This window comes from Capricornis sumatraensis, chromosome 14 (assembly GCF_032405125.1).
Source record: "Capricornis sumatraensis isolate serow.1 chromosome 14, serow.2, whole genome shotgun sequence".
NCBI lineage: Eukaryota > Metazoa > Chordata > Mammalia > Artiodactyla > Bovidae > Capricornis > Capricornis sumatraensis.
This window is the reverse complement of record NC_091082.1, coordinates 56,639,533-56,653,027: the sequence shown is the minus strand read 5'-3', so window position 1 is coordinate 56,653,027 and position 13,495 is coordinate 56,639,533. Positions and strand designations below refer to the sequence as shown.

Genomic DNA, 13,495 nt, shown 5'->3' with positions numbered 1-13,495 from the left:
CCAAGGCCTGGTGTAGCCTTGGACAGGAGCGGGGCGACGGTGCGGGACAGAAGGGAGGAGTCACCCTGGCTGTCCCCTGCACCCTACTCCCTCTTTCTGAGGCCGGCTTGGCCTCCCTGGCTTCTGAGATGGCCTGCAGCCTCCAGGGCCATGTTCCTCTGGTAGCCCCCTCCCTCCACCACAGAAGCAAGTCTGCTGATGCACAGGAGTGTCTTGCCCAGGGCAAGGCAGGGAGGTGGGCAGGGGCTGCCAGCAGGCAGCTGTACACAGTGCCTGGGTCTGGCCTGGGTCTGGCCAGCCCTACCCCGTGTGCCCCCATGACCCAGTGGGTCTCAGAATGGAGAGCTGGGGCCACCAGTTTACACCCTGATGGATGCTCTGTGACCTCGGCCCCTGGGCTCTGCTGGCACTGGGTGCCTGGCCCATGGTGGGGGTTGCAGGCAGGGACACACAGGGCACACACCCCGCCCCCCCCCACACGTACATGAGCTACCTGAGACCCCTCCCCCCAACCCCACCCCTCTGCCCAGGGCCCCAGATGGACTCCGTAGCCAGGGTGGAGGCCATGTCCCGGCAGCCCTGGGGGAGTAGGGAGAAGGGAAGGGCTTGGCCCCTCCCTCAGCAGGTTAGGATTGGGGTGGTCTGCTGGGGTCCCAGTAACTTGACTCCTTCATGTTTGTCCCTGGGTGGGGGTCTTCTGCGCACTGCCACAGGAGCTGGTTCCCAGGACCGGGGTGGGGTTGAGGGCAGCAGCCTCTCTGGGCCAGGCCCCTGTGACAGGTGGTAACTGTGTCCTGCTATTTGTGGCCAGGGGGGCCCTGGTCCTCAGTTCTCCCACCGACACTCCCCACACCCTCCTCCAGAAATCCTGGGAAGGATTCACCAGGAAGGAGCCCAGATGTTCTTATCAAACGTTTTTTATTAGAGGGCTGGACTGACAAAAAGATCAGAGTTTTCCTGCTGTACATTAAATGTTTCCAAACTTCACACGCAATCAAGCTGCCCCAGAAGAGCGGAGGGCTGGCAGCCTCCCCACCATCAGGGAGGCCCCAGATCTGGTGACATGTGGCTGCTGAAGCCAGCTGGGAGCCAAGGGAGCAGCTTGGCTGTGGCCCTGGCCTAGAGCTCCCTGCAGGGCTTTGCTGTGATGTCCGCGCCCATCCCAGCCACGGCGTCAGCAGCCTTGACAGCCAGAGGTCACAGAGTGACAACGTGGAGGCACCAGGCAGACATCCGGTAGGTTTGGGGAACAGTCACGGGCGCCCTCTTCTGCCTGCCTAAGTGTGGCTGCCCCAGGGCTGACGACTGGCAGTCATGCTGGCAACTGCAGAGCCGGGCTGGGTGTCAAGACAGCCCTGCCACATCCTTCCAGGTGGGCTGGCTGGGCCCTGGGAAACCCACATGGCTGTGCGGCAGGCCCTGTGTGCGGGGTGTGGGCCTCTCTGCTGCTGATGGCTGCACATGGGTCTGGTGGGGCTCTCGCTATTGCCTCCCCAAAACTGTCCTTCTGACAAAACACACTAACTGTCCTTCGCAGGTCAAACAGCAGAGAAGCCACGGTGTCACTCCACAATGGGGAAGCTGGTGGGTCCCACTGTCCCGTCCCAGCTGCTCCTGGAGCAGTGAAGTCTGAGAACTGCCAGGTGGAGCTGGAATCACCTAGAAGGCTGGGTGATGCTGAGCCTCTCAGGGCACATGCCCCGTGGTTCCAAGTGTCAGGCTCCTCACATCTCTCCAGGCACCATCAGCTCATCCTGGTTCGAGGTGAGCATGGCTGACCGCCCTGTCCACGCCGGGAAGCCTGTTTTGTGGCGGGAAACCTGCGCACTGTCCTCCAGACTCAGGAGTGACACCTGGTGGTGCTGGTTTACAAGAGCGACCCCCACCCCACCCCAGGTCTGGCCAGTGCAGTGGGAGGGCTGTCACTCACCGGCAGGCTCTGCAGCCCGCCCCCAAAGCATCCAGCAGCACTAGTAAGAAGAATGACTGGACCAATTCTAAGGTCATATTAAAAAAATGTTTTTATAAAAAGATGATGGTTTACGGCACCTGGAGACCCTGACGTTGCCCCTTGTCTCTAAGCTGCAGTGCTGGCGCCAGAGGACTTTAAAAGACCCTGAATCGTAGAAAAATAACTGTGCAGCTCAGTAACACACACAGGGTTCAGCTTCTCAACCTAGAGCTGAACATTCATACCAATTATGGTTTCCTTTTCCCCCTGAATACAGTGATTCACTGTGTGTCTACATGATTGCAGAACCCTGTGAGCAGTTAATTCCAACATTTGAGTGACTTCATAAAGAGCGCTGGCAGTCACTCCGGCTGTGAAGGCGGACACTGTGGCCTCCCCCGACAGCAGGCCAGATGGAGAACTAAACAGAGGGTGCGTATATCCTAAGAACACCGAGGTGAAGAATTGTTTAATACCACCCCACGGAAGCCCCGAGGAGCTGGCGCGGTGGATGGCGCAACTGGGAGCCTCAGGTGGCAGCCTGGCCATCAGCGCAGCACGGTCACATGGGCAGCGGTGAAGTCTAAGTCCGTCTTGGATGGGTACACCACCTTCAGGTGCCCCTCCTCGTCCACCACCCGGACCTGCTCCACCACCAGCGGGGTGCTCCCTGTCGCTTCGGCGCCTGGAGTCGCCTTGGGGTCCGATCCGTGTCCACAGACGGCGTCAGACTCGGGGTCCGAGAGGGAGCCTTCTTCTCTGTTTTCCAGAGTGTACTTATTGATTTCTGCCATTTTCTGCAAATGAAAAAGATCTTAATCGAGAGAGAAAAGCCAACCCAGGGAAGTCGTGGTAAAGGGCCATGGATGGGGCCATCAGTCCCGTGGAGCCAGTGCCTTGGTGGGTGGCATGCGCAGGGTGGGGCAGGGCTGGCTCACCAGGATGAGTGCGTCCATAATATCCTTGCAAATCTGCAGGCTGGCGGCGCTTGTCACTTCCAGAAACAGATCACTTGTGGTTTTCTTAATCTTAAAAAGAAATTGGGAAGATTTCAGGAAAGAACCAAGTTATCACAAGCAGACGCCTCAGCTCTGATGTCTCCTGCAGAAAACCCCTTGTGGCACATGGACCCAGACATGGCCCCCCGAGGAGCGCAGTGCACACGGTGAGTCGTGGGCGGCCACGGACGCCAGCAGCGATGCAGGTGAACGAGACACGTGACGTGGCCTCAGAAACACTCATGCTGACAGCAGCCCCCACCTTGGTCTTCTCGCTGTTCGTGATCGGTGGGAAGGAGATCACATCGCCGTCTGCATCCACGAGGCAGGGGTAGTGCTCCTTCCCGTCCAGCAAGTGCAGGTACCTGGTGGAGCACACAGTCTCAGGCTCGGTGTAAACGCAGGCTGGAGGGGGCTCTCTGTCAGGGCAAGGGCACGTTCCCTGGGCCTCCAAGGGGCCCAATCCCAGCCGGTGGGCCCGGCTGTCCCCTGCCTTGGCCTCTGTCCCCAGGCACTTAGTGGATGTGCCAATGGCCACCCTTCCCCAGATGACACCCCTGCCGGCACTGATTCTCTGAAGCCAGGAGACGCAGTGCTAACAGTGTGAGCGCCCCCAGAGTGAATCCCCGGGAGGAGTGAGAGTCCCCTCGCCAACCTGTGCAGGCCCGACACGTTCTGCCGCTTCTTCTGCTTCCTGTGCTCCTCGGCCTCCAGCTGCAGCTGTCGCACCAGGTCCTTGGCCTTGACCTCCCGGCGCCCCAGGGGGATGATCTACAAGGGGGAGAGCTTCACACTGGCCTGGTGCTGTGGGTCCCAGCCAGAGGGCCAGCTGGTTGAGAGCCCTCCCTCCACGCCACGTGTGGACACGTGCCTTCAAAGGTCACCCCAGGGGCTGAACCTGAAACCCCTTAAGGCACAAGTGCATCCCCACGCTTGTGGCTCTGAGGCAGCCATCCCTGGGGAACCCTCCTCTGCTGGGGCCCGCAATGCCTCATGTAGGAACAGAGAATAGGAGCAGGACCTTGACAGGACAACACACACTGCAGCCAGCCCCAGATCAGGGGGTTTGCAACTGGGATGTAAACAGCAGTTTTGGTTACGTTAATGAGCAGGTGAAGGAATCACTTTCAAATCACACCTCCTTTAATGAATTTACTTTTGAAAATAACTGTTGACACAGCCTGCCTTATCCTCTTGCAGCAGAGCAGGGTCACATTCTAACCAGGATGCTCTGACAATCGTCCACACGTATGCTTTTCTAAAGTCAGAGACGGAACACTGAGACTGCACACTGGGCTGTGAGCCTCACCTTGAAGTCCTGTGGCGGGCGGGCGGTGTAGAGCAGAGGCCCCCGGACAGCTCCGAGGTCGTGGGTTGCGATGGTGGCCACCGTCCTCTTCTCACAGAGGTCCTCGTGCAGCTTCGTCTGCAGCAGGGGATCCAGGGCGGCAGCGCTCAGCGTGTGAGGCCCCCATCACCCTGGCCTCCAGAGCAGCCCCACCTGCTGCCTCCTTTCTCTACCTCCCCAGCCACCTGTTTCTCTTGTGGAGCCTTCCTTAGAGAACTGTTATCTACTTACTAGCAGGATTTTCTCTTTCCCCAACTCTTACTACACGATGCTCAACACTTCCAAGGATCCATCTCGAGCTAAGTTTATGAGTGAATAAGCACAAGTGTGACTTCACAAGAAAAACCAGCCTGAATCTCAGGTCCTGGCTCGGCTCCCTCCCTGAACGCACGGCCTTCCACAGGTGGCCTCAGCCACGCAATCATGCTTGGGGTTTCCCACGGGCAAGGATGTGCTGTTTACTTTAAAACCTGGGCAGATGTCACATAAAGACAACAAATTCCTCTTGTCACAGACACTCAGCAACTCACCCAATAACGTGCTGGCGAGAGCTGACAGTCCTAATACTATCTCATGTGAGATCAAGTGTGTCCCTTACTACAGGAGTGTACTAGTGACATTTCAAAGACTCAGGATGGAGGCCTCTCCCCACCCGCCCAGGCCCAGGCCCAGGCCGGGTCAGGGGAGGAAACCCAGGCGCTTTGCAGGAGTGACGCCCAAGAACGCCAGGCCCACGGCCCATCCTCCCCGCCCCACGCACACAGCTGTGGGCACCCACCTGGCAGGACAGAAACCGCTTGAGCGCATTCCCAGGCCGCAGATTCATGCCTCGCACGATGGCACCCACGAAGAATGGCCGCACATCCCTGACCTCGGGGCTTGCCCGGACGGTCAGCAGGGTGGGGTTCTCCGAGACGTGCAGGACCCGGAGCAGCAGCCGGCTGGCCTCGTCCACTACAGCGTCTGCGCCTTCGCCGCTCTCCCTCTTCTTCCGCTCCCGCCTCTTCCGCCGGCCCTCCTCCTTGTCGGGGCCCTCGGCCTTGCCTCGGCCCCGGCCCCGGCCCCCGGCACGCAGGTACTCCAGGATGGACCTGGTCTGGCAGCCGCTGACCATCTTCTCCAGGCGCTTGTCTCGCAGCCTGTTCCCCCTGAAGTTGATGTCCTTGAGCTTTGGGCAGTCAGCCAGCTCTGCCGGGATCTCGCTCAGCTGGTTGTTGGACAGGTCCAGCGTCTGTGAGGGAGACCGGGACACATCAGATCCCCAGCTCTGGCCTGTTGCTGGGCCATGAGAGGCGCCAAGGCCCACCCTCATTGACCGTCTGCCCTGTATCAGCAACACAGCACACGCCATGCTTGCCCCTGGCCCGGTGTCCAGTATGGACAACGTGGACTGTCCACCGAGGGGAGGTGTGGATGGCCTGCCAGTCACCTCTCTAAAATGCTGCTTGACCACTGTGTGCTCATGGTTGTCAACTACAGCACAGTTTCAGGTCGACGGTTAGGGCGAAGAAAAAGCAAGGAAGGAGGGGAATGTTTGGTTAAGAACAAGTAGGAACTTCACATGAAAAACAAATTTCCCACAAAATAGTGATAGTGTTTTTATCATTTTCAATATTTATTTGGTGGCCTTAGTTGCCCCATGGCATGTGTGATCTTAATTTCCAGACCAAGGATCAAACCTACATCCCCTGGCACTGCAAGGCCACCAGGGAAGCCCCAAGATGTCTGTAAGTGAATGAGCAGAAGAGAGAGAACAGAGCATGAGTGACAGCGTTGCGCTCCACGCTGAGATGTGGCGTTTCCAGCACACAGGGGATCCTCCTGTACCCTGCGTTTGTGATGGTGCGTTTACGTCAATGCTGGGAGGTCTCTGGGCCCTTTGCTGTGATGTGGGAGGGAGTCGGGGGGCCACTGCTGTCTGTGCATCAGGAGGCCCGTAGGAGACAGGAGGATGAGGGAAGCAGTCATGAGTGTCGCTGACCTGGGCTAAGAGGCGGTGGGTGGAGGGCAGGGGGTCCTATGCCCTGGGGGTGGGGGAGGTGAGGAACAACTCAGTTGGTGGTAAAGAGGACAGCCCCTCGCAGGAGACTGGCCACACCACTGTCCCAGGGGCCATCCAGCCCTGCAAGTAAATGGCTTCTTGTGGGGAGCTCTGGCAAGACTTTGCACAGCTTTGCTTACACCTGACCTGGGCTTAGGGACTTGACAGGGTGGCCTGGGGAGAAGCTTGCTGGCCTGGTTTAGTTGGAGCGAGCACAGGGGCCTGGTCTTTGAAAAGTGAGACAGTGATGGGTGGCAGGGGCCTCCTGAGGACTGAGGACCACGGAGTGCTTGGGTGAGAGCACTGCGGAGCCCCAGTGACAACCCAGCGGGCAGGCTCCTCTGGACACTCAGGGAGCAGCACTCACACCAGCATGGCCTGCGAGGAGTCCTGGTCCTGACTGGGACACAATGGTCCCCAAAGACCCACAGCCAGTGGCAGGGTTGTCACCAGCTGGGAAGGTGGGCAGGGGCTTCTTGTGGTTACACAGAAGGCAACCCCAAGTTACCAACGGACCCTTCTTTATCACTCCTGTCTGGGGCCCTCTGGCTCGGCAGTCAGGCTGCAGCGAGGCCGGGACAGCAGTGTGGAGGGCCATGGCAGGTGGGTGTGCGACACAAGAGCCTCCCCCTGGCAGGACCAGAGGCCTGGGGAAAAGGGAGCAACTGCCAAGCAGGCTCTGATCCTGCACTCAACCTGGAAACAGAAAAGGTGAGCCCAGTGTAGTCTCCAAGTGTCCCCAGGGACTGAATACTCAGCAGTCACTGGGCTGCAGGTTACCTCAGCAGTCAGTGTTGCCTCTCCTGGGCAGTCCCTCCATGTGGGCAAGACTGGACAGGTGGGCAGATGGGCTGAAACGTGGCCCTTCCAGGCCACCCTGTGACACCCTGCCCCCCGCCACCTCCACCCAATAGGACATGGCGATGCCCCTGTCCCGCAGTTGGGCAGTGCTGAGCCCACGTGCCCTGCATCAGAAGACGCCTGCTCTGGAGGACTAGCCAGGGTCACCTAGACTGTGTCTGCACGTGCACACTCAGCCAGGCTGGGGCCAGATGAGCTGGGCCCCGTGCCCGCAGGGAGGCTGTGAGCAGGAGCGAAGGGCTGCTGTGTCACAGTCAGGTTTGACCTGCACGTCCAGCCTTGGGGTCTCCTGTACCATCCAGACGGGCTTTGGCCGAACAGCGTGGACTCCACTGGCACCTCTGTGGCCTGAAACCACAGCCGCTGACGGTGGAATGCATCTGCCTCCGTGGTGAGAAGGCCCTGAGACAGCAGCAGGGGAGGCGCCAGCAAGAAATGGGGGCAGGAGGGATCCCCAGCCCTAACAGAGCTATGCCAGGCCAGCAGCCTGGTGAAGTGGTCTCCACAGGGCAGGCACAGTGGTATTGGGGTGGGGTCACACAGGGCAACAATCAGTAACACTGGGTATTTCTGAGCAACAAGTGGTGGCAGCTCAGGACATGCCCTGAGGCCCTGGGCAGAGGAGGGGACTGGGCAGCTGCTAGGTCTCTGGGGGCTTGGAGACCACTAACAAGCAAAAACTGACCCCAGCAGCACCATGTGCCATGCCCAGCCCCACGTAAACCGCATATTTGATGTGGAGTGGAGTCCACAGGTTTCCCAAATGGACCAGGAGCGCTGGGCGGGGAGCAGGCTTGGGGGGAAATGGGGGGTCAGTGTTGGGGCTCCAGGAGATGGGAGAAACCCAGACGTAACATCCACACAGGGAGTTCAATTGCACAGGAGGGCAGAAGGTAAGAAATGCATAATCAGCAAGGGAAGAATTAAGTGCACTTGGAGGCACCCCCTTCAAAGCATCTTCCCAGGACACCCACCCATTCCCTCCTTCCTGTAGGTGACACTGGCTGGGCACGGCCAGTCTTCATCCTAGACTACAACTTGACCACTGATGGGCCACACTGCAGGGTAAGGACCCTAACTTCCTGGCTGAGACCACAGACACACACTATCCCTGGGGGTGTGGAAGAATCCCTCTGCTCCAGCTGAGGGGCCCAGGACCCACCATCTCCAGCATCAACTGATAAAAAGATGGAAAGACACTTCTTTGTGGAAGCTGATTCTGGGAGGAGTCCTGTATGTGAGTGACACTGGGACTGGCAGGACTGGGACAAACCCTGGACACGGTGCTCCTTCAGCTGACAAATGTGCTGTCCCAGGACAGCTGGGGGCATGTGTGTCCTGCCCATCCCTCCAGCGGTCCCCAACGGGAGTGCCACGGGTCTGGGGAGCGGTCACTGACAGGGCAGAGTGCTGTGTGGGGGTCCATCTCTGGCTCATCACAGTCCAGCGGCTGAGTCCATGGGTAATGGAACCCGGTGGGGAGAAGCCTGGCTGGGGGCCCTGAGGCTGGGCCAAGGAGGAAGCTGGGCTCTCCAGGCAGTGTGGGCCGGGAAAGGGAGCACAGCTCTCTGTGCAGCCTCCTTGCCCCCGTGGCTGTAGTGGAGACGAGGGTCCGGTGCACGACTCCCAGGTGAGTGGACACCAAAGCGCTCGCAGGGGCCCTCTGTGGACGGGAGCTGAGTGGGACAAGCAGGGGCTGTGTGCTGTCACTCTGGCGGCCCCTCCAGGTGTCCACATCCATGTGGTGCGTCTCCCACGACTCCAACTGAGCTCTGCTTACAGAAACAGCAGGACGCAGTGGGCTCAGCGGGCTGTGGGGTCCGTGTCTGCTTCTCAAGAAGGCCCGGCTCCGGAGCCCTGAGCTACCACGTGAGGGCAGACCATCTGGCTGGGGCGGGAGACGTCCCGAGATGACACGGAGAGGAGTCAGCCGTGTCAGCTGAGCCCAGGCTGAGCCCACAGCAGCTGACGGCGGCCACACGAGCCATCAGCAGCCAAGAGGCGCTGGTCCAGCTGGGCCAGCCCAGAGCGGACGACTGGGAGCAAAGAAAACTGCTGTTGTTGTGTTAAGCCACAACCTTGGCACGGCTATGTAGCCACAGAAGACACGCACCAGCACTGTCACCATGCTTTCTTCATGACACCAGGGTCTCCCTCACAGTTTTCATGGGGGAGGGGACGGGCAGGAGCCCAGGGCGCTACTACAAGACGCTGAACTGAACCCACACTTTCCGGTTCTGAGCTCGGCTGTCCCCCCACAGTGCAGGAAGGACAGAGAAAACCGGTGTCCTTGCAGCTCCAGCAGGTGGAGGGACTCTGCTTCACCCAGTCCGAGCAGCCGTTCCCCCAGGGAGGGATCACTTTAGAAAAGGCTCCCAAAGGACATCCAAGTCCAAGCAGATTCCCAGCAGCTCTGATGTGATGCTCTCCAAGAAACGGCCTCTTCATGTAACAGAGATGGATGGGAGTCTAGAAATGGGAACAAGGTGGGCCAGGAACCTGGAGGTGGAGCAGTGAGACATTCTCTCTGACCTGAGTGAGGGCATTCTGGGCACAACAAAGATGACTTTACTGGGCAGATATGCAGAGGTACAGAGAACATTAAAGAAACGAAACAAACCTTTACCTTCTGTAAAATCAAGAGGAGATGGGTGACGGAACAGAAAGGGCTTACACCATGTGTCACACGAGCCTCTTAGGGAAGCTACAGCCCTGGGAACCAGTGTCTGGGAGTCATTCCAGGAGCCTCCTGAGCACCTTCCTGGAAACACCAGCAAGTGTGCGTCACTCTGTTCTCGTGACCCTCCACACACAGACTTCTATCCTGACACAATGATGTTGTTGTTTAGAAACTAAGTTGTGTCCAACTCTTTGCAATGCCATGGACTGAAGCACGCCAGGCTCCTCTGTCCCCCACTATCTCATGCCTATCAAGTCGGTGATGCCATCCAACCATCTCATCCTCTGTCACCCCAGCATCAGGATCTTTTCCAATGAGTTGACTCTTTACATCAGGTGGCCAAAGTATTGGAGCTTCAGGTTCAGCATCAGTCCTTTCAATGAATAGTCAGGGTTGATTTCCTTTAGGATTAACTGATTTGATCTCCTTGGTGTCCAAGGGACTGTCAAGAGTCATTTCCAGCACCACAATTTGAAAGCATCAATTCTTCGGCCTTCTTTATGATCCAACTCTCACATCCCTACATGACTACCGGGAAAACCACAGATTGAACTATACCAACCTTTGTCAGCAAGTGATGTCTCTGCTTTTCAATCCTGACACGTAGACATTTGTAAAATGAGTTGGCAACATCTCAAGAGCAATTCCCGCTGCAAAAAGGTCAGTTGCTAAACTGCATACACATTTGATAAGACTGCACAAAAGGGATGGAAAACAAGTGAAAGAAACAGAGGCCTGCCTCTTTAAGGACAAGAGACTCAGCCTCTAGACTGGACTTAGGCCATGGTACCGCAACCTCTGCCCTTCTGTCTCTTCCTCAATAGATTTACTAGGCCTTAGTTATGAGCCCAGCATTGTTTGACCTGGGGTCCCTGGATAAATAAAACAAGCAAGCAGTCCCTAGACAGAACAGTCTAAAGAATGCTGCAAGCTATTCGCTGTGTACTCTGGGCAATCCTTCCCGCATCCTGTACGAGAGGAATAACAACCCTTGCCTTGAAAAGTCGCTGCTGGGATCAAGTGAACTATCCTGTGAGATCACACGAGGGGCCTTATGCAATTCCAGTCATTTCACAGCTTCCTGCCTGTCTGGGAGGTCCCGCGCACAGAGCTACCTCACTGTCTTTTCGCAAATATTTGGAGATACAAACATTTAGCAATGAGTCCTTGCTGCTGACCTGCTTCCGACCTGAGCGGGAAGCCCATCCAGTTGGCAATCAAGAAACACAATCAAAGTGTTAAGCGTTAAAGCCCAGTTGTGAGCAGAATGTGATGAGAGCCGCGAGACCACCCGAGGATGGAGGTCAGGCGAGTGGGAAGGGACCTGGGGGTGGACTGGCTTCCCAGCGGTGCCGACGCTGCGATGGCCCTTCCTGGCCGAGGAGGAACGGCTCAACACCGGGAGAAGATCGACCACCGCGGCTACCAGAGGGCCCGCCCCGCTCGCCCGCCCGCCCCGCTGACCTTGAGCGACGCCAGGTGGGCGATGTCAGGGCTGAGCTCCCGGAGGCAGTTGTCAGCCGCCGCCAGTTCGCTGAGCAGCGGCAGCGCGCCGGGGAGGAAGAGCGCGGCGGGGAAGGCGTCCAGGCGGTTGCCGGTGAGGTTGAGGGTCTGCAGGCGCGGCGCGCACCGCGCCAGGTCGGCCGGCAGCTCGCGCAGCCGGTTGCCGCTAAGGTTGAGGCTCTGCAGCTGCGGGAGGCCCGGCGGCTCGGCGGGGCCTAGGCCCTGGCCCGGTGGCAGCGCCTCCAGCGCGTTGCCCGAAAGGTCGAGCACACGCAGCGCGGGCAGCGGGCCGAGCTCTGGACTCAGGCCGGGCCCCAGCGCGTTGCGCCGCAGCACGAGGCTGTGCAGCTGCGGGAGGCCTTGCGCCAGGCCTGGGCCCGGCTCGCGAAGGCTCCCGCAGCCGCTCACCTCCAGGTAATGCAGCAGCGGTAGGGTGAAGAGCCGCGGAGGCAGCCGCCCGCCCGCCGCGCGCACTCGTTCCTCCAGTCCGGGCCCCGTCAGCAGCAGCTCCCGCCGTCGCTCCCGCTCCGCCAGGTCCAGCTCTGGCCAGGCCTCTGACACCGCAGCAGCCGCCGCCATCGCGCCGCCGCTCCCGCAGCCCCGGCCGGTGCGCTTCCGGGGCAAGCGGTGAAACTTCCGGTCTGGGCCGGAAGGCGCCATCGAGAGCGGCGCGGACGGTAGAGCGCCGCCGCGAGCTTCTTAAAGGAGTCGGGTAGAGCCTTGGACCCGGTTCTGGCTGTGGGCGTGGGACCTTGGAGCATCGGGCCGCCGGTCGAGCCCTCCCACCCGCGAGGCTGTCGGGAAGCAGCGGGGACGACCGAGTCCCTAAGAAAGACCGGAGAGGACCCGTCGGCCTCACTGCCAGGGGGAGGTGCCCGGGAACGTCGTGACTCCCCGGGCTAAACGCCCATATACAGGGCGAAGGGGGAGGAGATGAGTGGCTTTTAGAGGAGAGCAACAGGCCTTAGAAGACGACGGGCGGGAGGACCGTGTGACACCGGCTATGTTGTTCCTTCTAGTCCCTCGGGGGTCTCGGACGACTGAGTTCCTTTGGGAGGCTGTTTAGGCAAGAAGGGAAGTTCAGACAAGCCTCTCCCTGCATTGACTGATTTTCAGGGGCACACAGCTCAGAATAGCCAATGTACCGAAGTACACGTTTCCGGGTGGCACAGTCCTCTAGCCTTCAAACTCAACCAAGTTCATCTCGGTAGTTTCCCATCTGTTGGCTCCCTCTCCCTGCCCTGTGGCTATAATCACCCCCGTGCGTGTGTACTTGAGTCGTGTCTGATGCTGCGACCCCATGGACTGTAGCCGGCCAGGCTCCTCTGTCCATGGGATTCTCCAGGCAAGAACAGTGCAGTGGGTTGCTATTTCCTCCTCCAAGGGATCTTCCCGACCCAAGGATCGAACCTGCGCCTCAACTTCTGCGTTGGCCAGGTGGGTTCTTTATCACTGCGCCACCCGGGAAGCCCTGTAAAGCCCCAGCCGTCCTGTAATCAGAGTTGAGATGACTTTCCCTTGTCGCAAGCGTCAAATAAGTCGTCTTTGCTGTTTTTAACAAGCACCTTGTGCACTTTTTTTTCTTTATAGGTTAGTGGTTTGTGTATTGGAGTCACCAGGAAATTAGAAATGAATGAGGCACCAGCCCCCTTGTCCAGAGATGCTGGCCTAGCAGTCTGGGCTGCAGCTCGGGTGTGGGGATTTACACGCTCCACAGGCGTTTCTGTTGGGCAGGCAAGTTTGTGAGGCTGCTTGGGAGCAGACAGTTTCCCTATGTTTGGACCCACGGGCCGGAAATGTTTGGAGGAGGGGGTGAGAGGAATAGTGCTGAGGTCGACTGTACTATTCTCTGCTCCTGTTTTTGTTAGCCCCTCACCCCAGCAGAATTGCCAGTTTTATTTTGTTTTGAAATTTCTGAACATTGTATTGAAGGGTGATGGACTTCCAGAAAAGTGTGCACACAGCATAAGTGGATTTAGTCCAGACGCAACACATCTGTGTAGCCGTCATGAAGCTCAAGAAAACAATGATCACCAGTCCCTGCAGCACCCCCTTGTTCCCGGACACTGTAGCTTTGCTGCTTTTTTGCACTTCCTGTATATGGTGCAGGCCC

General features: G+C 58.6%; 1 protein-coding gene across 1 annotated transcript; it reads right to left on the bottom strand.

The window, feature by feature from the left end:
* Nucleotides 1–977: 977 nt before the first annotated feature.
* On the bottom strand, nt 978–11,961 carry LRRC47 (leucine rich repeat containing 47). The gene is made up of 7 exons (XM_068986091.1): nt 11,344–11,961; nt 5,076–5,528; nt 4,259–4,375; nt 3,605–3,720; nt 3,212–3,314; nt 2,890–2,979; nt 978–2,748 (listed from the first exon to the last, which is right to left on the bottom strand). Exons 1-7 carry the CDS (start codon nt 11,959–11,961, stop codon nt 2,500–2,502), a joined length of 1,746 nt encoding a protein of 581 aa, XP_068842192.1. The 3' UTR covers nt 978–2,499.
* Between the last annotated feature and the right edge of the window lie 1,534 nt (nt 11,962–13,495).